This window comes from Doryrhamphus excisus, linkage group LG7 (genome assembly GCF_037039965.1).
Source record: "Doryrhamphus excisus strain RoL-2023G ecotype Guam linkage group LG7, RoL_Dexc_Guam_v1.1, whole genome shotgun sequence".
In the NCBI taxonomy this organism is placed as follows: domain Eukaryota; kingdom Metazoa; phylum Chordata; class Actinopteri; order Syngnathiformes; family Syngnathidae; genus Doryrhamphus; species Doryrhamphus excisus.
In genome coordinates this window covers 10462089-10486317 of record NC_136363.1, presented here as the reverse complement: position 1 = coordinate 10486317, position 24229 = coordinate 10462089, and the positions used below count along the sequence as shown (strand labels likewise).

At 46.0% G+C, this 24229-nt stretch overlaps 2 protein-coding genes and 2 long non-coding RNA genes across 5 annotated transcripts in view; 2 read left to right on the top strand and 2 right to left on the bottom strand.

Annotated features, from left to right (window-relative positions):
* The window catches only part of LOC131102050 (hippocalcin-like protein 1), a 224045-nt gene that overhangs the window by 180632 nt on the left and 19184 nt on the right, over nucleotides 1–24229 (bottom strand). The window lies entirely within an intron of this gene.
* LOC144899533 (uncharacterized) lies at nucleotides 441–1775 on the top strand. Its single transcript, XR_013627711.1, has 3 exons — nucleotides 441–473; nucleotides 1313–1419; nucleotides 1507–1775. It is a non-coding gene; the product is annotated as an uncharacterized LOC144899533 (long non-coding RNA).
* LOC144899532 (uncharacterized) lies at nucleotides 1810–7331 on the top strand. 2 transcript variants are annotated; one of them, XM_078792076.1, is made up of 8 exons: nucleotides 1810–1921; nucleotides 2750–2847; nucleotides 3492–3596; nucleotides 3684–3844; nucleotides 3984–4098; nucleotides 4261–4277; nucleotides 4930–5024; nucleotides 6350–7331. In XM_078792076.1, the coding sequence occupies exons 4-8, from the start codon at nucleotides 3749–3751 to the stop codon at nucleotides 6387–6389; spliced, it is 363 nt and encodes a 120-aa protein (XP_078648202.1). In that variant the 5' UTR covers nucleotides 1810–1921; nucleotides 2750–2847; nucleotides 3492–3596; nucleotides 3684–3748; the 3' UTR covers nucleotides 6390–7331. The 2 variants fall into 2 exon arrangements, 1 of the variants encoding a protein (XP_078648202.1); XR_013627709.1 differs by lacking the exons at nucleotides 4930–5024; nucleotides 6350–7331 and having other exon boundaries at nucleotides 2753–2847; nucleotides 3684–4098; nucleotides 4205–4878.
* Nucleotides 8182–9914, bottom strand: LOC144899481 (uncharacterized). Its single transcript, XR_013627607.1, has 3 exons — nucleotides 9015–9914; nucleotides 8427–8652; nucleotides 8182–8329 (listed from the first exon to the last, which is right to left on the bottom strand). It is a non-coding gene; the product is annotated as an uncharacterized LOC144899481 (long non-coding RNA).

Here is a 24229-nt window from a genome sequence, read left to right as displayed (position 1 = left end):
GAGTCCTTTGTCTTGATTTCGGCAATGCAAAAAGCGTTCTCTCTTGAATAGCGTTCTGTTCGATCGAGCAGAAGGAGTAAAAATGACGTCCCGCGAAGCGGTCTTTATAGCCCCATGCACCACACACCGTGGAAGCACTGACCAATCGTAGAATGTATTGTGAAAATTGGGCGGGTCAATATTTGAAAATTGACCAATCGTGCCAACTCACCTAACAATCGATAAACTATTGACAAAATAAATATAGAAAAATCGGATCTGACCGATTAGAATGATGTACAAAATACTACACTCAAAAAACAATCCAGAGCCCTATTAAATATAACGATTAGAAAGTTTACTAATTTAATAAATCCTCTGAAAATCATCGCGTCCAAAGGGGTGGAGTTATGAGAGGTCTATGGCGCAGTTTGCGGCAACACAACACCAGCCAAGGTATCAAGACGACAAGTTATATGGACGACAATACATCGGTAAGTAAAGCACTTGCAATTTTTAAACTAATAGCGTCCCCGTCTTCCTTCAAATACGCTGGGTGTTGTTTTTTAATGTGACCGTCATACTGTTGTGCGTAAGCTAACTTTAGCTATGTTTGCTAGCCACCAAAGAGCTCAGCTAACATTGTTCGTTGGGCGAACATACTTTAACAGGTAACGGACCATCGAACCGGAAAAGTTTAGCTTTTAAACGCGCTCTCTTTCTCTATGTGTGTACGCCGTGTTTTGCTTAGTTTTACTTTGTGTTTTTGTAACATGTCGATATGCTCCGGAATCTCTTGTGGGAACAGCCGAGGTACTTCTGGAGCTCATTACAAATTGAATACAAGCGTATTCAGCATTCGTTTTCTACCCCTCACCCACACGAAAGTCGCGGGGGGTGCTGGAGTCTACTTGGAATTAAATTTGCATGTTTTGGAATGTGGGAGGAAACCAGAGTACCCGGAGAAAACCCACGCATGCACGGGGAGAACATGCAAACTGTACACATAGATGGGCAACATTATTCATTAAAAATTATTTATTCATGGTTTCATATACAAAATATTAATTCTAATTATGAATTACTGCATGTTTTTTGTAATTATATTTGCAGATATAATTCATGTCAATGTGCATTTTTGGCAGGCAAGTGATTAGCGTGCAAACCTCACAGCAATCGATTAGCAATCAAAAATGAATGCATGAATGAATGTGCATTTTAATTCATTCTTTACAACTGTGGATTTAAAACACAATCCAAAAACTATGTACATGAAATTAGACAGCACTTTTAAAAACAAACCATCCTAACACTGTTTATGCTCCTTTTTAAGGTGGCGGCCCGTGGCCTGGCAATGTAGGCGCTGCACATTGGAGGATACTTCAAAAGGGGAGCTTCTCAAGCATTACCAAGTCAAGCACAGTATTTATGGTTGTGGCTGTAAGTACCTTGTCTTCATTTAAGATGTCCTTGCTCCCTTAAACATGGAACAGTGGTGAAGTGGTATTCTTCCTCGCTATCCTCCAGGAGCTGAACCAAAACCAACTAATCACCAATTAAAGAAGAGAGACAGCCCAGTCATTAAGGACTTGATGTGCAGAACTTTTGCACATAGAGGAACATACGACATACAAATGAGCATCAGTGACATGAAGCACAGGTGGCCTACCTTGTTTAATGTCTCACAGGAAAGTATTAGGATTTTTTGTGTTAAACACATTAAGGACTGTAAACAACTACTGTAGGTTTCACAGTTATACGTAAGTATGCACTTCACTTTTTGTTGTCACTGATTCTTTTGTCTCTTCTTTCATATCTCTCTTTCAGGAGAGGAAGGTGCCAGAATGGAGGCGAAAGGACACCAAAACTGTTATCCTTGTTTCCAGCAAAGAAAAATGTTGTCAGAACAAGAATTCAAGCACAGACGAACATTCTATTTCAGGTATTAAAACCATCCTCCACCTATTCAATTTGTACGTTACCTGCAATAGTCATCATTCCACCATTCTCATTCACATTTCTCTCCATTCTCTGTTCACATCATACAGCTAACATTTATCTTGTCTGACTCTCCCTTTTATTTATTACCCATCCTTTCCTCCAGTCTTTCTCAAAGGAGCTGTACGTATGTACGAAATTCACATCAAGTAAACAAAATATCGCACAATATGTCTGTCATCAGAGACTGAGAAAACATGTTAAATTAAAATAAAAATGTGACAACAAGCCTTCTGCAGGTGCACAGCGCACAGACACAATGTCAGGGCGGTGAAAGTAAAATAATAACACGCACAGCACCTGACTGACATGACCTCTGCTTTTAGTTACTGTGACTGAGAGTAAGAAGCTAAATACTCGTCCATCCTACCTGCTTAAGCTACACAAGCCTGAATAGATATCACTGTGACAACAGATACTGCCGCTTCATTCCTGCTGCTAGTTGCAATACAGATTTTTTAATTTCAGTCCAGCAACAGCCACAATAGCCACAATCTTACATACAGCCCCTTGAACAGTTTTTGGTTTTTCTTCCTTAGTTTTCTGTGCCTCAATCTCTCACATCCTTTGCACACCGCACCACAATATCCTGTTATATTCATGCGCCTGGCAAAATTTTAGGTCTGAGTTTTTTTGCTAGCATCACCACTTACAAACTTCCCTCTCATTTAAATTCTATAGAAATGTTTGAGACTCAAGTTTTTCTAGTAAATCAAAGCACTGCTTCAATGTGTAGTGTTGCTTTTTGTTACTTTAAACACTTTCTGTCCAGCAGATGGAATCCAACATGAGCAAACAAGGAACGTTGTCATCCCATGCCTTATTGACTATCTTGCAGGACATGCCAGTGCCCTATTCCAGGACTTTGAGGTTGGTATACTACTGTACTTTTTATGCTTTTCAAGGTTTTAAAATTTTAGCGAATGTAATCTCAAATGCACAGCTGCAGTACAGTTATTTTTTCTTTACTGTGTGATGGAAAATTTTATACTTCACAGGTATAACATAGTTTACACATTGTGTGAATTACTTTACGGCCTTTTGTAGAGCTTCAACATTTGCATCTGAGACCATCCTGCTGTCCCTTCAAAGATGGTGGCACAGCAGGAGGCTACCTGTAACCTGGGGTTGGGGGCAGTGTCAGATGAGTCATTCTTTGATCAAAGCTCTACCTTCACGGGACAGGGGACATCAAGAGGTCCCACCAAATGGTTAACCCTAGGAGGTTATCTCGCATGGGTGTGACAAACCGTGCCAGAAGAAAGGGTGTGTAGACTAACCCCCATACATGAGGGTGGCATCGGGGGAGTGACATTAATGTCTCTTTTCTCTTGTGATGTAATTCATTTGCATACTATGGAGTAGCAATCGAAAATGAATGCATTAATGAATGTTCATTTTAATTCATTCTTTACAACTGTGGATTTCAAACACAATCCAAAAACTATGTACATGAAATTAGACAGCACTTTTAAAAACAAACCATTGTAACACTGTTTATGCTCCTTTTTAAGGTGGCGGCCCGTGGCCTGGCAATGTAGGCGCTGCACATTGGAGGATACTTCAAGAGGAGCTTCTCAAGCATTACCAAGTCAACCACAGTATTTATGGTTGTGGCTGTAAGTACCTTGTCTTCATTTAAGATGTCCTTGCTCCCTTAAACATGGAACAGTGGTGAAGTGGTATTCTTCCTCACTATCCTCCAGGAGCTGAACCAAAACCAACTAATCACCAATTAAAGAAGAGAGACAGCCCAGTCATTTAGGACTTGATGTGCAGAACTTTTGCACATAGAGGAACATACGACATACAAATGAGCATCAGTGACATGAAGCACAGGTGGCCTACATTGTTTAATGTCTCACAGGTGAGTATTTGGATTTTTTGTGTTAAACACATTATGGACTGTAAACAACTACTGTAGGTTTCACAGTTATACTTAAGTATGCACTTCACTTTTTGTTGTCACTGGTTCTTTTGTCTCTTCTTTCATATCTCTCTTTCAGGAGAGGAAGGTGCCAGAATGGAGGCGAAAGGACACCAAAACTGTTATCCTTGTTTCCAGCAAAGAAAAATGTTGTCAGAACAAGAATTCAAGCACAGACGAACATTCTATTTCAGGTATTAAAACCATCCTCCACCTATTCAATTTGTACGTTACCTGCAATAGTCATCATTCCACCTGTCTTATTCACATTTCTCTCCATTCTCTGTTCACATCATACAGCTGACATTTATCTTGTCTGACTCTCCCTCCTATTTATTACCCATCCTTTCCTCCAGTCTTTCTCAAAGGAGCTGTACGTATGTACGAAATTCACATCAAGTAAACAAAATATCGCACAATATGTCTGTCATCAGAGACTGAGAAAACATGTTAAATTAAAATGAAAATGTGACAACAAGCCTTCTGCAGGTGCACAGCGCACAGACACAATGTCAGGGCGGTGAAAGTAAAATAATAACACGCACAGCACCTGACTGACATGACCTCTGCTTTTAGTTACTGTGACTGAGAGTAAGAAGCTAAATACTCGTCCATCCTACCTGCTTAAGCTACACAAGCCTGAATAGATATCACTGTGACAACAGATACTGCCGCTTCATTCCTGCTGCTAGTTGCAATACAGATTTTTTTATTTCACTCCAGCAACAGCCACAATAGCCACAATCTTACATACAGCCCCTTGAACAGTTTTTGGTTTTTCTTCCTTAGTTTTCTGTGCCTCAATCTCTCACATCCTTTGCACACCGCACCACAATATCCTGTTATATTCATGCGCCTGGCAAAATTTTAGGTCTGAGTTTTTTTGCTAGCATCACCACTTACAAACTTCCCTCTCATTTAAATTCTATAGAAATGTTTGAGACTCAAGTTTTTCTAGTAAATCAAAGCACTGCTTCAATGTGTAGTGTTGCTTTTTGTTACTTTAAACACTTTTTGCCCGGCAGATGGAGTCCAACATAGGCAAACAAGGGACGTTGTCATCCCATGCCTTATTGACTATCTTGCAAGACATGCCAGTGCCCTATTCCAGGACTTTGAGGTTGGTATACTACTGTACTTTTTATGCTTTTCAAGGTTTTAAAATTTTAGCGAATGTAATCTCAAATGCACAGCTGCAGTACAGTTATTTTTCTTTACTGTGTGATGGAAAATTTTATATTTCACAGGTATAACATAGTTTACACATTGTGTGAATTACTTTACAGCCTTTTGTAGCGCTTCAACATTTGCATCCGAGCACAACCTGCTGTCCCTTCAGAGATGGTGGCACAGCAGGAGGCTACCTGTAACCTGGGGTTGGGGGTAGTGTGAGATGAGTCATTCTTTGATCAAAGCTCTACCTTCACAGGACAGGGGACATCAAGAGGTCCCACCAAATGGTTAACCCTAGGAGGTTATCTCGCATGGGGGTGACAAACCGTGCCAGAAGAAAGGGTGTGTAGACTAACCCCCATACATGAGGGTGGCATCGGGGGAGTGACATTAATGTCTCTTTTCTATTGTAATGTAATTCATTTGCATGCTATGGAGTAGCAAAGTTCCCGCCAAGAGGCCACTTTTGGCCAGACACCTACAGATTGCCATGCATACTGTGTGTTGTCTGACCCCTTTGTTTTGCAAAGGTAATAAAAATCACCAGAGCTATGTATTTATTTCAGGAATTTCGTATCCTACTTATGATGATAGAAATTTTTCCACAACAATTGCACACAAAGATGGAACTGCTTTTTGTATGCCATAAAACACATATGTCAGAGTCAAGTCCCGCGGGCCACATCAGGCCCGCAGGAGGGTTTTACCTGGCCCGCAAGATGATATTAATCTATTATTAAATTCTGCCCGCAGATAAACTGTACTACATTTCCCACAATGCAACAGGGACCCGCAAGCAAGAGCATAGCGGGAGGCAGCTTAATTTATTCAGCAGTCATTCTGCATCAGTCATTAGCACAACAGCAAAAGTTATTTTATAGATACCCATCAACAATGGCTAAATGAATGGTGAACGGTGAAAACAGGGGCTACATGTCACAGAGGTAGGTGGAAAACCTGTGTGTCTTCTAAGTGGAGAAAGTGTGGCGGTGATGAAAGAATATGACAAAGTCATAAGAAAATATTGCTTTTTTTATCCAATCATATTGTAATATATTTGTTATGTTTTCAGTAGGTTAAATCTTGGTTTTAATGAAGATTGGACAGTCCGGCCCTCAACTTATGGCCATATGTTTTATTTAACCCTCCATCCACTTGACTTTGACACCCCTGCCATAAAGCAGCTGTGGACAAAAGAACAGAGAACGTGCTATTTCTCTTGTGAGATGCAAGTTGAACGTGAACTAACAGCTGTATATACAATATCTGCAGGGTGCCGGGAATGGATCAACCAGCATTCAAGAAAAGATAGCATAGTGATTGAATGCAGCACCGTCCACAGCACTCTTGGGAATCTTAGCCAAGCCTGCTACTATCTGATGGGACTGACGTATGCACAAGACCTGCCGTTCCCCATGACCCCATCATCCAGTTTTATGGTGTTCCAGAAAGTACTGCTGGATCTGGATTTATGGAAACCTTTCAAAGACTTTGCCAACGAAATGTTGTTGCCTGGCTCCCGTAATATGAATGGTTGTTTATCTATATGTACCCTGTGATTGGCTGGCCACCAGTCTAGGGTGTACCTCGCCGCTTGCACGTAAACAGCTGGGATAGGCTCCAGCACCCATGAGAACAAAGCGGTAGAAAATGAATGGATGTTTTTGACTGATTTCTGACTGATTTTTAAGTATAGAAGTTTCATGTGTTAATGTTTATTAAAGTGTCTTAATGTCATCCCAATGTCATTCTTTCTGCATTTCAGCCATGTGCTGCATCAATTTCTGTCAACTGCTCATATGCTCATTTTGATTTTGATGTACCCTGAGGTTATATACTTCAAATGGACATTTCTCAAACTATGTCCAATAATGATGGCAAGATGACACCCTGTGAGGCTTTGAACCATTTCAATCAACTGGTTTGACAAATGATTCATTTCTTGTAACTTCATGTGCACACGAAACCACCTGCTGGCCTTGGATAGAATTACAGACGGCTGTATCTTCATGTGTGACGCATTGAATGCTGATCTGTTTTGGGTCTTGGATATGATTATGTACTACAAAACATTGCAGAACCACTTGATTAACATAAAAAGCGTAAGATTAAATATACAGTATATATAAAATACTGAATGTTTTATTGTCCATCAATGCCGTGTATCGTAATATAGCTAGCTTCATCATGATTTTATGTCACCTGGCTGCCATGATTTCAGGGAAAGTGCTTGTGTAACTAAAAGATGTATGCTTGTGTAACCTGAACAGAATATAAATGATATAATTATTTTTTTATTCAATAATATTTTTTTCTTAACAATTTGGGTTTTAGGCGATTCCTCTTTTTTGATACATGTCGACTATGAATCGACAAAGTATCCACACGCTCAACAGACTGACTCTCACCACAAAACCCCACATTTTAATGTTTAAGCCTGAGGGGTTTATATCGCCGAGTGATAGGAAAACATCGCAGCAAATTCTAAACGTTTTCCGGAATCCGTCACATGGTACAGCCAGGCAGCGACGCTTCGGACGTCATCGATTCAGGCCCCTACCCCCAATGAATCAAACCTCAGTCCACGCTTCCCGGAAGTGCCCTCGACACACGCTTTGAGGCCCCGACACCTCTTGTAAAGTCACTACTGTTCAAAGATAAAATAGATATTTTATCTTTGTCAAAGGAGATTAATACATGTTAGCGGTTATTTACATGGTTTTTGTTTGTTTCATATATTGACTTGAAGTACTGAAAAAGACTAAAGCAATATACATTATACATCATCAAGTTCATATTTTTTCTCTATTTGATAGTCCATTATTACATTCTGTTAAAAACAGAGTAAATGTAGCAGATTTGTTTTGTTCTATGATAAATAATCATCTCATTTTCATTTACAACTTGCTGAGATTGTGATGTTAAAACATCATTACACATGGTAACTTGCGATATATATATATGTGTGTTTTTTTCTACGGAACTGTCACTCTTTCAAGGAGCAATTGATGTGCAGTTCATGAGTAAAAAATATCACATTCATTAAAAAAACAACAGAAATAGTGTAATAAACGATTTATTGAAATAACATCAACGAATTCACACACAAAAAACAACAAAAAAACAATTTACAAAAATAAACAAACATATGAACATATGAACAATAATTTTGATTAAATGATGAGGGGGTTTATGTTTGAGGGGAAACGCTGGTCTCCTCCGGGTCGCTCTGCGTGCCGCATTCTCTTTTTTCTGTATATTAGAAACAAAACTACTTTAGTGATACACACTGAACCGCATTAATAGATCAGAAATGACATACATTACATTTATGCATGAACTTTCTCACCATCTCCAAGAAAAACACTTGTAGCCTCGGCCACCTCAGCTCTTTGCAACGCTGGTTCGAGACGAAACTTTAGTTTTGCTATTTCGGCTTTTTGTCGCCTGACTTCCACCTCCTCTTTCTTCCTCTCCTCCATCTCTTTCGACACGTAAGCCATAATATTATGGCTTACTTCAATGCTCTGCCGATGCACCTCCGCCCGGGGCAGAGTGTGGTCTCTGCATAAATACTGCACAAATACAATCAAAAATACATTATGTTCAATACTTTGTAAAGATATACGCTATCGTTAACGACAGTGTTAAATAGCTAATTGCAAGCTTTACTTGAAAACATTAACACGTGAGCATGATACTTAACTCTGTAACAGTAGATTGTTTGCAATTAATGAATGTAACAACATTTTTATAACATCTTTGTAGGATTCATACATTGTACAACTAATACACATAGGCAAATATGGTAAATGATCACATCGTTCAAGTGACAACAATATAAATGACATTGTTACTTATTTTTATAATGTTATCAGTCAATACAACAGAAACATTTACGATTGCTTTTACCATAAAAACAATACAAATGACTTACACTCAAGAGCTGGCATTGGCTCCGTATTTCGGCCACCTCTGGGTCGTCAACAATGCTCAGCTTTGCGGGAGAGGAGAGATGTGCCATTCTATACCGAAAAAGAAATACATCACATGTAATATACCCACATTTGCTCAAACATTATTTGCACACGTGTAAAATGCACTTCAATTTGAGACATAAATTAATTAGAAAGGAAAAGAATCAAGTACTTACTTCGCTGCAGTAATATCGATGGACAATGACAAAATGGCCGTTTTCAAACTGTCCGATGTCAGTAATGCAACCAACATCCTGAACAGGTGTTTCATTCGGAAATTGCAACAGGTCGTCAAAGGGTCACGGTCAGACCACAGAATATTTAATGTGTGACATAAAATGGTGAGATATTTCATATTTCATTGATGACAAGTTATATATTGTGTTGATGTTGCAATATTGTCATGTTTATGCGTAACATTATATATGATTCTGATGATGTATTGTAGTTGTAAATGCGGTGGATGTTATAGTGTTTCACCGCTAGATGTCACTCATGTGTTATTTCTTCTAAACAGACAGCCGTGACTGTGCCACACAAACGGACGACGAAAAAAAACCCATAAGACAGGAAGAACGTCCAGAAATACCACGTCCGGAAAAAAGAAAACATAAACAAAAATAAACATCCCCCCTTCATCAAACATGTTAGGTTATTTGGCGACTTCAAATTGTCCATAGGTATGAATGTGAGTGTGAACGTTATTTGGCTGTATTATTAATATATTGTTGTTGTTATGTTGTGCTTTGGCTTGTTGAATTTTTGTATGTCACATAATTAAACATGTTCTGTTTTGTTCGTACGCAACTTGGTTTAAATCTTTTTAGCTTTCATCCATTATCTGGTATTCCACACATGTTGGTTATTTTTACAAAGCTGGTCTTTATTCATTTTGACACACGTAATAAGGTTTAATTAGACTTTACAAAACAAAACACACCAACAAATACATTGCTCAGACATCTCACTTTGCATATGAACTTCACCCATGAAGTACTCGTGGGTGTTAAAAACCACTGAGAGAACCTGAATATGCCCATTTGCTTGAAAGGGATGTTTCCGGTAAAGACATTACTCATTATAGGACCTCCAACAAAGTCTCAGGAAGCGGCTGGAGCGCTCCACATCGCCCCCTTCCGGATAAATATGGTGCATGGTGAAATCCGATCAAGGCGCCACTGTTTTTTCTACCGGACACGCCGATGCCGGGTGCTGGGTCCTAGCGCCCGTCGTTTCGCGTGCCCGTCAACTCTCGCGCACCCCCAGTGCCATAGGGTGCGGTATGTTCAATTGATAGGAATATTTCGTTGCGCCATGAAATGTGGGCGTGGCGGGTCGCTTTGCATGCTGAGCAGATTGTAAACGTTACTAAGTTAGCTCCACAGTCAGATCTTCATCGTACTTGGTACATGTGATCATGGCCCCACCTCGACGATCCACATAGGTCACTTCCTGATTTCGGCGCAGCCCCCCCTATTGGCAACAACTAACCTAACAATTAGTCTTCTTCTGGCAAGAGATTGATCAGATGGACATAAAGGTCACAAGGTCACTGACTGGCAGTCTGGTAAAGACTGTTGATGGACCGTGATCTGAATAAAGCACACGTGGTGGGCGTGGCCTGGCGGCGAATGCTCAAACCACGCCATTGACCCTCAAAGGGTCATAACTAGCCTGCAGAAGGTCGCATGTGGTTGAAAACTTATAGGGGTGTCACAATCCAGGCCTGAGGGCCCTGGTGGGGCCCCCATATGAAACCAAGCCAAATTGACTCACTAGCGCCACCTACAAGTTTTAAAATAACTATCCCTCGCCTCCCTTTGCACAGATCATCATGATTTTCAAAGGAGACATCACTCATGATAGGACGCACAAAAAAGTCTCAAGAACCCATGTTCAAAAACCGACAGGAAGTCGGCCATTTTGCTTGGCGCCATCCATTTGGGGGCGAGTGGTCATATCTCGCTGAACTCTTCCGAAGGGGTTCCATCAATGGACACTACACAAATGGCCAATGTTAAAATCAGAAGGATTTTGGGCGGCTCTTAAGGATGTGGGCGTGGCACGCCTTCAAACTACATTGTTTGGATTCTGGCCTTGCCTTGAAGCATTGTATATCAAAGTCAATACACAGTTTGACTGACAGACTGATGAAGTCAGTTGATGGACTATGATGTGTGTAAAGCACATGTGGGAGGCGTGGCCACGGCGATTGGTCAGCCTTCGCCATTGACCATCGAAGGCTCATATTTTGCCCGCAGAAGGTCACAGGCTGCTGAAATCTTACACGTAAGGTCATAATCCAGGCCTGAGCGCCCTGGTGGTGCTCCCATGTGACACCAATCTAAATTGACACACTAGCGCCACCTAGAAGTTTCAATTCATTATCCCTCGCCACCCGTTACACGTATCACTATGATTTTCGGTGGAGACGTCTATCATGACAGGACGCACTTAACGCTCCAGAAGCCATGTTCAAAACACAGCGCCACCAACTGGTGGAAATGTATATCTGCCGTAACTTCCTGATTCATGGTCAGATTGTCTTGAAATTTTTTTCGGTGTGTTGGGTCAATCTCTGGTCTGTTATACTGTGTGTACATAGACTCTATAGCGCCACCAACTGGTGGAAATGTATATAGCCGTAACTTCCTTCCACATGGTCAAATCGGGCCCAAAATTTTCTGGTGATTTGGGGTACCCTCTGGTCTATGACAGTGTGTGTACATAGACTGTATAGCGCCACCAACTGGTGGAAATGTATATCTGCCGTAACTTCCTTACGCACGGTCGGATCGGCCCCTAATTTTTTCTGTTGGTTCAGGGTACCCTCCGGTCCGTTACCGTGTGGGCGCATACACTCTATAGCGCCACCCACAGGCGGAAACGTATATCCGCCGCAAGGACCTACCGCGCGGTCCGATCGTCGTGAATTTTTTTATGGCGGTTCGCGGCGTCGGACGGGACGTGACCGCGCACCCGCCTCGCCGCCGCTGTCGCCCCCTCCTGGCGGAAAATTGCAAGTGCCGTGACTCCCTTACCGCTTATCCGCTCGCCGCGGTTTTTCGTACGGCGCGTCCGCGCGCCCGTCCGGTCGCGCGCGCGACCCCGACCCGCGCGTACCCCCGACCCGCGCGTACCCCCGAGCGCGTCGGGGTGCTCGAGCCCGCTCATCACTGCTTGCAGTTTTAATTAGGGCTCGAGCACTGACCAGTGCGAAAGCCCTATTGTTATCGTTCCGTTTATTATTATTATTATTATTATTATTATTCTGCCAACCGTCGGCCTTTTTGAGGGCCTCAACATGCCCGAAAACTCACCAAATTTGGCGAGCGCATCAGGTCTGGCGAAAAATTTTATATTTTATGGGTTTCAAATATCATGTTCCAAAATTGCCTCTCTAGCGCCACCTTGAATTTTAAAAAAAATTAGCCCCCGACACCAGTTTCACCTATCGTCACGAAACTCGGTGGAGACGTCTATCGTGACAGGCCGGACCAAAAAGTCTCAAGAACCCATATTGGAAAACGAACAGGAAGTCGGCCATTTTGGATGGCGGCGGACGTTTTTGGGCCAGAAGTTGGGGTCGTATCTCGACGAACTCCTCCTAGGGGGTTTGACCGAATGAGTCCGTTGTAGCATCAACGGACACTAGACGGATGGCCGACGTTAAATTGCGAAGGATTTTGGGATATTCCATACGATGTGGGCGTGGCACGCCCCCAAATTTTGCCCATTTTCATATGTCCGGGCCTTGCACGCTGAGCGTAACTGTAGACGTGAATAACTTGGCTCCACGTGGTCAGATCTTCATCATACTTGGTACATGTGATCATGGCCCCGCCCCGAAGGTCCCCGTAGGTCACTTCCTGATTTCGTCGCAGCGCCACCTATTGGCGACAGGCTAAAGGCGTGTCATCTACATGAGGCCTTTTCTGCCAGGAGATTCATCAGATGAACATCAGGGTCACAAGGTCACTGCCTGACAGCCTGGTGAAGCCTGTTGATGGACCATGATGCAGGAAAAGCGAACGTGGTGGGCGTGGCCTGGCGGCGAATGCTCAGACCTCGCCATTTACATAGAAAAGGTCATCATTCGCCCGCAAAAGGTCGCATGGGCTTGAAAGCTCATAGGGGGGGTCAGAATCCAGGCCTGAGCGGCCTGGTGTGGCCCCCATATGAAACTAAGCCAAATTGACTCACTAGCGCCACCTACAAGTTTTAAAATAATTATCCCTCGCCTCCCGTTGCACGTATCGGCATGATTTTCCGAGGAGACATCACTCGTGACAGGACGCACAAAAAAGTCTCAAGAACCCATGTTCTAAAACCAACAGGAAGTCGGCCATTTTAGGTGGCGGCGGCCATTTGGGGGCGGAAGTATGGGTCGTATCTCGACGAACTCCTCCTAGGGGGTTTGACCGAATGAGTCCGTTGTTGCATCAACGGACACTAGACGGATGGCCGACGTTAAATTGCGAAGGATTTTGGGATATTCCATACGATGTGGGCGTGGCACGCCCCCAAATTTTGCCCATTTTCATATGTCCGGGCCTTGCACGCTGAGCGTAACTGTAGACGTGAATAACTTGGCTCCACGTGGTCAGATCTTCATCATACTTGGTACATGTGATCATGGCCCCGCCCCGAAGGTCCCCGTAGGTCACTTCCTGATTTCGTCGCAGCGCCACCTATTGGCGACAGGCTAAAGGCGTGTCATCTACATGAGGCCTTTTCTGCCAGGAGATTCATCAGATGAACATCAGGGTCACAAGGTCACTGCCTGACAGCCTGGTGAAGCCTGTTGATGGACCATGATGCAGGAAAAGCGAACGTGGTGGGCGTGGCCTGGCGGCGAATGCTCAGACCTCGCCATTTACATAGAAAAGGTCATCATTCGCCCGCAAAAGGTCGCATGGGCTTGAAAGCTCATAGGGGGGGTCAGAATCCAGGCCTGAGCGGCCTGGTGTGGCCCCCATATGAAACTAAGCCAAATTGACTCACTAGCGCCACCTACAAGTTTTACAATAATTATCCCTCGCCTCCCGTTGCACGTATCGGCATGATTTTCGGAGGAGACATCACTCGTGACAGGACGCACAAAAAAGTCTCAAGAACCCATGTTCTAAAACCAACAGGAAGTCGGCCATTTTAGGTGGCGGCGGCCATTTGGGGGCGGATGTATGGGTCGTATCTCGACGAACTCCTCCTAGGGGGTTTGACCGAATGAGTCCGTTGTTGCATCAACGGACACTAGACGGATGGCCCACGTTAAATTGCGAAGGATTTTGGGCCGCTCCATAGGATGTGGGCGTGGCACGCCACCAAACTTTGACCATTTCATATCTGGCCCTGCCTGGTGTCTGGCCTTGCCTTGAAGCAATGTACATCAAAGTCAATACACAGTTTGACTGACAGACTGATGAAGTCAGTTGATGGACTATGATGTGTGTAAAGCACATGTGGGGGGCGTGGCCACGGCGAATGGTCAGCCTTCGCCATTGACCATCAAAAGGTCATCATTTGCCTGCAGAAGGTCACAGGCTGCTGAAATCTTAAACGTGAGGCCTTAATCCAGGCCTGAGCGCCCTGGTGGTGCTCCCATGTGACACCAATCTAAATTGACACACTAGCGCCACCTAGAAGTTTCAATTCATTATCCCTCGCCACCCGTTACACGTATCACTATGATTTTCGGTGGAGACGTCTATCAAGACAGGACGCACTTAACGCTCCAGAAGCCATGTTCAAAACACAGCGCCACCAACTGGTGGACATGTATATCTGCCGTAACTTCCTGATTCATGGTCAGATTGTCTTGAAATTTTTTTTGCTGTGTTGGGTCAATCTCTGGTCTGTTATACTGTGTGTACATAGACTGTATAGCGCCACCAACTGGTGGAAATGTATATAGCCGTAACTTCCTTCCACATGGTCGGATCAGCCTACAAATTTTTCTGGTGGTCTGGGGTACCCTCTGGTCTATGACTGTGTGTGTACATAGACTGTATAGCGCCACCAACTGGTGGAAATGTATATAGCCGTAACTTCCTTCCACATGGTCGGCTCAGGCCCAAATTTTTTCTGGTGGTCTGGGGTACCCTCTGGTCTGTGACTGTGTGTGTACATAGACTGTATAGCGCCACCAACTGGTGGAAATGTATATAGCCGTAACTTCCTTCCACATGGTCGGATCAGGCCCAAATTTTTTCTGGTGGTCTGGGGTACCCTCTGGTCTATGACAGTGTGTGTACATAGACTGTATAGCGCCACCAACTGGTGGAAAGGTATATCTGCCGTAACTTCCTTACGCACGGTCGGATCGGCCCCTAATTTTTTCTGTTGGTTCGGGGTACCCTCCGGTCCGTTACCGTGTGGGCGCATACACTCTATAGCGCCACCCACAGGCGGAAACGTATATCCGCCGCAAGGACCTACCGCGCGGTCCGATCGTCGTGAATTTTTTTATGGCGGTTCGCGGCGTCGGACGGGACGTGACCGCGCACCCGCCTCGCCGCCGCTGTCGCCCCCTCCTGGCGGAAAATTGCAAGTGCCGTGACTCCCTTACCGCTTATCCGCTCGCCGCGGTTTTTCGTACGGCGCGTCCGCGCGCCCGTCCGGTCGCGCGCGCGACCCCGACCCGCGCGTACCCCCGACCCGCGCGTACCCCCGAGCGCGTCGGGGTGCTCGAGCCCGCTCATCACTGCTTGCAGTTTTAATTATTATTATTATTATTATTCTCCCGAAATGATCGCCTTTTTGGGGGCCTTAACATGCCCGAAAACTCACCAATTTTTGCAGGCGCGTCCGGTCTGGCGAAAAATTTGATATTTTAGGGGTCCCAAATATAATGTTCCAAAATTGCCTCTCTAGCGCCACCTTTTATTTTTGAAAAAATTGGCCCCCGCCACCAGTTTCACCTATCGTCCCGAAACTTGGTGGAGACGTCTATCGTGACAGGACGGACCAAAAAGTCTCAAGAACCCATATTGTAAAACGAACAGGAAGTCGGCCATTTTGGATGGCGCCGGCCTTTTTCGGGCCAGAAATTGGGGTCGTATCTCGACGAACTCCTCCTAGGGGGTTTGACCGAATGAGTCCGTTGTTGCATCAACGGACACTAGACGGATGGCCGACGTTAAATTGCGAAGGATTTTGGGATATTCCATACGATGTGGGCGTGGCACGCCCCCAAATTTTGCCCATTTTCATATGTCCGGGCCTTGCACGCTGAGCGTAACTGTAGACGTGAATAACTTGGCTCCACGTGGTCAGATCTTCATCATACTTGGTACATGTGATCATGGCCCCGCCCCAAAGGTCCCCGTAGGTCACTTCCTGATTTCGTCGCAGCGCCACCTATTGGCGACAGGCTAAAGGCGTGTCATCTACATGAGGCCTTTTCTGCCAGGAGATTCATCAGATGAACATCAGGGTCACAAGGTCACTGCCTGACAGCCTGGTGAAGCCTGTTGATGGACCATGATGCAGGAAAAGCGAACGTGGTGGGCGTGGCCTGGCGGCGAATGCTCAGACCTCGCCATTTACATAGAAAAGGTCATCATTCGCCCGCAAAAGGTCGCATGGGCTTGAAAGCTCATAGGGGGGGTCAGAATCCAGGCCTGAGCGGCCTGGTGTGGCCCCCATATGAAACTAAGCCAAATTGACTCACTAGCGCCACCTACAAGTTTTAAAATAATTATCCCTCGCCTGCCGTTGCACGTATCGGCATGATTTTCGGAGGAGACATCACTCGTGACAGGACGCACAAAAAAGTCTCAAGAACCCATGTTCTAAAACCAACAGGAAGTCGGCCATTTTAGGTGGCGGCGGCCATTTGGGGGCGGATGTATGGGTCGTATCTCGACGAACTCCTCCTAGGGGGTTTGACCGAATGAGTCCGTTGTTGCATCAACGGACACTAGACGGATGGCCCACGTTAAATTGCGAAGGATTTTGGGCCGCTCCATAGGATGTGGGCGTGGCACGCCACCAAACTTTGACCATTTCATATCTGGCCCTGCCTGGTGTCTGGCCTTGCCTTGAAGCAATGTACATCAAAGTCAATACACAGTTTGACTGACAGACTGATGAAGTCAGTTGATGGACTATGATGTGTGTAAAGCACATGTGGGGGGCGTGGCCACGGCGAATGGTCAGCCTTCGCCATTGACCATCAAAAGGTCATCATTTGCCTGCAGAAGGTCACAGGCTGCTGAAATCTTAAACGTGAGGCCTTAATCCAGGCCTGAGCGCCCTGGTGGTGCTCCCATGTGACACCAATCTAAATTGACACACTAGCGCCACCTAGAAGTTTCAATTCATTATCCCTCGCCACCCGTTACACGTATCACTATGATTTTCGGTGGAGACGTCTATCAAGACAGGACGCACTTAACGCTCCAGAAGCCATGTTCAAAACACAGCGCCACCAACTGGTGGACATGTATATCTGCCATAACTTCCTGATTCATGGTCAGATTGTCTTGAAATGTTTTTTGGTGTGTTGGGTCAATCTCTGGTCTGTTATACTGTGTGTACATAGACTGTATAGCGCCACCAACTGGTGGAAATGTATATAGCCGTAACTTCCTTCCACATGGTCGGATCAGCCTACAAATTTTTCTGGTGGTCTGGGGTACCCTCTGGTCTATGACTGTGTGTGTACATAGACTGTATAGCGCCACCAACTGGTGGAAATGTATATAGCCGTAACTTCCTTCCACATGGTCGGATCAGCCTACAAATTTTTCTGGTGGTCTGGGGTACCCTCTGGTCTATGACTGTGTGTGTACATAGACTGTATAGCGCCACCAACTGGTGGAAATGTATATAGCCGTAACTTCCTTCCACATGGTCGGATCAGGCCCAAATTTTTTCTGGTGGTCTGGGGTACCCTCTGGTCTGTGACTGTGTGTGTACATAGACTGTATAGCGCCACCAACTGGTGGAAATGTATATAGCCGTAACTTCCTTCCACATGGTCGGATCAGGCCCAAATTTTTTCTGGTGGTCTGGGGTACCCTCTGGTCTATGACAGTGTGTGTACATAGACTGTATAGCGCCACCAACTGGTGGAAAGGTATATCTGCCGTAACTTCCTTACGCACGGTCGGATCGGCCCCTAATTTTTTCTGTTGGTTCGGGGTACCCTCCGGTCCGTTACCGTGTGGGCGCATACACTCTATAGCGCCACCCACAGGCGGAAACGTATATCCGCCGCAAGGACCTACCGCGCGGTCCGATCGTCGTGAATTTTTTTATGGCGGTTCGCGGCGTCGGACGGGACGTGACCGCGCACCCGCCTCGCCGCCGCTGTCGCCCCCTCCTGGCGGAAAATTGCAAAAGCCGTGACTCCCTTATCGCTTATCCGCTCGCCGCGGTTTTTCGTACAGCGCGTCCGCGCGCCCGTCCGGTCGCGCGCGCGACCCCGACCCGCGCGTACCCCCGACCCGCGCGTACCCCCGAGCGCGTCGGGGTGCTCGAGCCCGCTCATCACTGCTCGCAGTTTTAATTTTTTTTATTATTATTCTGACGAAAGGACGGCCATTTTGAGGGCCTTAACATGCCCGAAAACTCACCAAATTTTGCAAGCGCGTCAGGTCTGGCGAAAATTTCGATCTGGTGGGGGTCCCGAAAACAATGTTCCAAAATTGACTCTCTAGCGCCACCTTTAATTTTTGAAAAAATTGGCCCCCGCCACCAGTTTCACCTATCGTCACGAAACTTGGTGGAGACGTCTATCGTGACAGGACGGACCAAAAAGTCTCAAGAACCCATATTGGAAAACGAACAGGAAGTCGGCCATTTTGGATGGCGGCGGCCTTTTTCGTGCCAGAAGTTGGGGTCGTATCTCGACGAACTCCTCCTAGGGGGTTTGACCAAATGAGTCCGTTGTTGCATCAACGGACACTAGACGGATGGCCGACGTTAAATTGCGAAGGATTTTGGGATATTCCATACGATGTGGGCGTGGCACGCCCCCAAATTTTGCCCATTTTCATATGTCCGGGCCTTGCACGCTGAGCGTAACTGTAGACGTGAATAACTTGGCTCCACGTGGTCAGATCTTCATCATACTTGGTACATGTGATCATGGCCCCGCCCAGAAGGTCCCCGTAGGTCACTTCCTGATTTCGTCGCAGCGCCACCTATTGGCGACAGGCTAAAGGCGTGTCATCTACATGAGGCCTTTTCTGCCAGGAGATTCATCAGATGAACATCAGGGTCACAAGGTCACTGCCTGACAGCCTGGTGAAGCCTGTTGATGGACCATGATGCAGGAAAAGCGAACGTGGTGGGCGTGGCCTGGCGGCGAATGCTCAGGCCTCGCCATTTACATAGAAAAGGTCATCATTCGCCCGCAAAAGGTCGCATGGGCTTGAAAGCTCATAGGGGGGGTCAGAATCCAGGCCTGAGCGGCCTGGTGTGGCCCCCATATGAAACCAAGCCAAATTGACTCACTAGCGCCACCTACAAGTTTTAAAATAATTATCCCTCGCCTCCCGTTGCACGTATCGGCATGATTTTCGGAGGAGACATCACTCGTGACAGGACGCACAAAAAAGTCTCAAGAACCCATGTTCAAAAACCAACAGGAAGTCGGCCATTTTAGGTGGCGGCGGCCATTTGGGGGAGGATGTAGGGGTCGTATCTCGACGAACTCCTCCTAGGGGGTTTGACCGAATGAGTCCGTTGTAGCATCAACGAACACTAGACGGATGGCCCACGTTAAATTGCGAAGGATTTTGGGCTGCTCCTTAGGATGTGGGCGAGGCACGCCATCAAACTTTTACCTTTTTCATATCTGGCCCTGCCTGGTGTCTGGCCTTGCCTTGAAGCAATGTACATCAAAGTCAATACACAGTTTGACTGACAGACTGATGATGTCAGTCGATGGACTGTGATGTGTGGAAAGCACATGTGGGGGCGTGGCCACGGCGAATGGTCATCCTTCGCCATTGACCATCGAAGGCTCATATTTTGCCCGCAGAAGGTCACATGCTGCTGAAATCTTACACGTCAGGCCTTAATCCAGGCCTGAGCGCCCTGGTGGTGCTCCCATGTGACACCAATCTAAATTGACACACTAGCGCCACCTAGAAGTTTCAATTCATTATCCCTCGCCACCCGTTACACGTATCACTATGATTTTCGGTGGAGACGTCTATCATGACAGGACGCACCTAACGCTCCAGAAGCCATGTTCAAAACACAGCGCCACCAACTGGTGGAAATGTATATCTGCCGTAACTTCCTGATTCATTGTCAGATTGTCTTGAAATTTTTTTTGGTGTGTTGGGTCAATCTCTGGTTTGTTATACTGTGTGTACATAGACTCTATAGCGCCACCAACTGGTGGAAATGTATATAGCCGTAACTTCCTTCCACATGGTCGGATCAAGCCCAAATTTTTTCTGGTGGTTTGGGGTACCCTCTGGTCTATGACTGTGTGTGTACATACACTGTATAGCGCCACCAACTGGTGGAAATGTATATAGCCGTAACTTCCTTCCACATGGTCGGATCAAGCCCAAATTTTTTCTGGTGGTTTGGGGTACCCTCTGGTCTATGACTGTGTTCGTACATACACTGTATAGCGCCACCAACTGGTGGAAATGTATATAGCCGTAACTTCCTTCCACATGGTCGGATCAAGCCCAAATTTTTTCTGGTGGTTTGGGGTACCCTCTGGTCTATGACTGTGTGTGTACATAGACTCTATAGCGCCACCAACTGGCGGAAATGTATATAGCCGTAACTTCCTTCCACATGGTCGGATCAAGCCCAAATTTTTTCTGGTGGTTTGGGGTACCCTCTGGTCTATGACTGTGTGTGTACATAGACTGTATAGCGCCACCAACTGGTGGAAATGTATATCTGCCGTAACTTCCTGATTCATGGTCAGATTGTCTTGAAATTTTTTTTGGTGTGTTGGGTCAATCTCTGGTTTGTTATACTGGGTGTACATAGACTCTATAGCGCCACCAACTGGTGGAAATGTATATAGCCATAACTTCCTTCCACATGGTCGGATCAAGCCCAAATTTTTTCTGGTGGTTTGGGGTACCCTCTGGTCTATGACTGTGTGTGTACATAGACTCTATAGCGCCACCAACTGGCGGAAATGTATATAGCCGTAACTTCCTTCCACATGGTCGGATCAAGCCCAAATTTTTTCTGGTGGTTTGGGGTACCCTCTGGTCTATGACTGTGTGTGTACATAGACTCTATAGCGCCACCAACTGGCGGAAATGTATATAGCCGTAACTTCCTTCCACATGGTCGGATCAAGCCCAAATTTTTTCTGGTGGTTTGGGGTACCCTCTGGTCTATGACTGTGTGTGTACATAGACTGTATAGCGCCACCAACTGGTGGAAATGTATATCTGCCGTAACTTCCTGATTCATGGTCAGATTGTCTTGAAATTTTTTTTGGTGTGTTGGGTCAATCTCTGGTTTGTTATACTGGGTGTACATAGACTCTATAGCGCCACCAACTGGTGGAAATGTATATAGCCATAACTTCCTTCCACATGGTCGGATCAAGCCCAAATTTTTTCTGGTGGTTTGGGGTACCCTCTGGTCTATGACTGTGTGTGTACATAGACTCTATAGCGCCACCAACTGGCGGAAATGTATATAGCCGTAACTTCCTTCCACATGGTCGGATCAAGCCCAAATTTTTTCTGGTGGTTTGGGGTACCCTCTGGTCTATGACTGTGTGTGTACATAGACTGTATAGCGCCACCAACTGGTGGAAATGTATATAGCCGTAACTTCCTTCCACATGGTCGGATCAAGCCCAAATTTTTTCTGGTGGTCTGGGGTACCCTCTGGTCTATGACTGTGTGTGTACATAGACTCTATAGCGCCACCAACTGGTGGAAGTGTATATAGCCGTAACTTCCTTCCACATGGTCGGATCAGCCCACAAAATTTTCTGGTGGTCTGGGGTACCCTCTGGTCTATGTCTGTGTGTGTACATAGACAGTATAGCGCCACCAACTGGTGGAAATGTATATAGCCGTAACTTCCTTCCACATGGTCGGATCAAGCCCAAATTTTTTCTGGTGGTTTGGGGTACCCTCTGGTCTATGACTGTGTGTGTACATAGACTCTATAGCGCCACCAACTGGTGGAAATGTATATAGCCGTAACTTCCTTCCACATGGTCGGATCAAGCCCAAATTTTTCTGGTGGTTTGGGGTACCCTCTGGTCTATGACTGTGTGTGTACATAGACTGTATAGCGCCACCAACTGGTGGAAATGTATATAGCCGTAACTTCCTTCCACATGGTCGGATCAGGCCCAAATTTTTTCTGGTGGTCTGGGGTACCCTCTGGTCTATGACTGTGTGTGTACATACACTGTATAGCGCCACCAACTGGTGGAAATGTATATAGCCGTAACTTCCATCCACATGGTCGGATCAAGCCCAAATTTTTTCTGGTGGTTTGGGGTACCCTCTGGTCTATGACTGTGTGTGTACATCGACTGTATAGCGCCACCAACTGGTGGAAATGTATATAGCCGTAACTTCCTTCCACATGGTCGGATCAAGCCCAAATTTTTTCTGGTGGTTTGGGGTACCCTCTGGTCTATGACTGTGTGTGTACATAGACTCTATAGCGCCACCAACTGGTGGAAATGTATATAGCCGTAACTTCCTTCCACATGGTCGGATCAAGCCCAAATTTTTTCTGGTGGTTTGGGGTACCCTCTGGTCTATGACTGTGTGTGTACATAGACTGTATAGCGCCACCAACTGGTGGAAATGTATATAGCCGTAACTTCCTTCCACATGGTCGGATCAGGCCCAAATTTTTTCTGGTGGTCTGGGGTACCCTCTGGTCTATGACTGTGTGTGTACATACGCTATAGCGCCACCAACTGGTGGAAATGTATATCTGCCGTAACTTCCTTACGCACGGTCGGATCGGCCCCTAATTTTTTCTGTTGGTTCGGGGTACCCTCCGGTCCGTTACCGTGTGGGCCAACCACTCTATAGCGCCACCCACAGGCGGAAACGTATATCCGCCGCAAGGACCTACCGCGTGGTCCGATCGTCGTGAATTTTTTTATGGCGGTTCGCGGTGTCGGACGGGACGTGACCGCGCACCCGCCTCGCCGCCGCTGTCGCCCCCTCCTGGCGGAAAATTGCAAGTGCCGTGACTCCCTTACCGCTTATCCGCTCGCCGCGGTTTTTCGTACAGCGCGTCCGCACGCCCGTCCGGTCGCACGCGCGACCCCGACCCGCGCGTACCCCCGACCCGCGCGTACCCCCGACCCGCGCGTACCCCCGAGCGCGTCGGGGTGCTCGAGCCCGCTCATCACTGCTTGCAGTTTTAATTATTAGGGCTCGAGCACTGACCAGTGCGAAAGCCCTATTGTAATCGTTCCGTTTTTTATTCTGACGAAAGGACGGCCATTTTGAGGGCCTTAACATGCCCGAAAACTCACCAAATTTTGCAAGCGCGTCAGGTCTGGCGAAAATTTCGATCTGGTGGGGGTCCCGAAAACAATGTTCCAAAATTGACTCTCTAGCGCCACCTTTAATTTTTGAAAAAATTGGCCCCCGCCACCAGTTTCACCTATCGTCACGAAACTTGGTGGAGACGTCTATCGTGACAGGACGGACCAAAAAGTCTCAAGAACCCATATTGGAAAACGAACAGGAAGTTGGCCATTTTGGATGGCGGCGGCCTTTTTCGTGCCAGAAGTTGGGGTCGTATCTCGACGAACTCCTCCTAGGGGGTTTGACCAAATGAGTCCGTTGTTGCATCAACGGACACTAGACGGATGGCCGACGTTAAATTGCGAAGGATTTTGGGATATTCCATACGATGTGGGCGTGGCACGCCCCCAAATTTTGCCCATTTTCATATGTCCGGGCCTTGCACGCTGAGCGTAACTGTAGACGTGAATAACTTGGCTCCACGTGGTCAGATCTTCATCATACTTGGTACATGTGATCATGGCCCCGCCCCGAAGGTCCCCGTAGGTCACTTCCTGATTTCGTCGCAGCGCCACCTATTGGCGACAGGCTAAAGGCGTGTCATCTACATGAGGCCTTTTCTGCCAGGAGATTCATCAGATGAACATCGGGGTCACAAGGTCACTGCCTGACAGCCTGGTGAAGCCTGTTGATGGACCATGATGCAGGAAAAGCGC

Coding starts and splice junctions, on each gene's coding strand:
- LOC144899532 (XM_078792076.1), top strand. CDS start 3,749: ATGTGCAGAACTTTTGCACATAGAGGAACATACGACATACAAATGAGC. Junction 3,845..3,983: donor CATTGTTTAATGTCTCACAG/GTGAGTATTTGG, acceptor TCTCTCTTTCAG/GAGAGGAAGGTGCCAGAATG. Junction 5,025..6,349: donor CCCTATTCCAGGACTTTGAG/GTTGGTATACTA, acceptor CAATATCTGCAG/GGTGCCGGGAATGGATCAAC.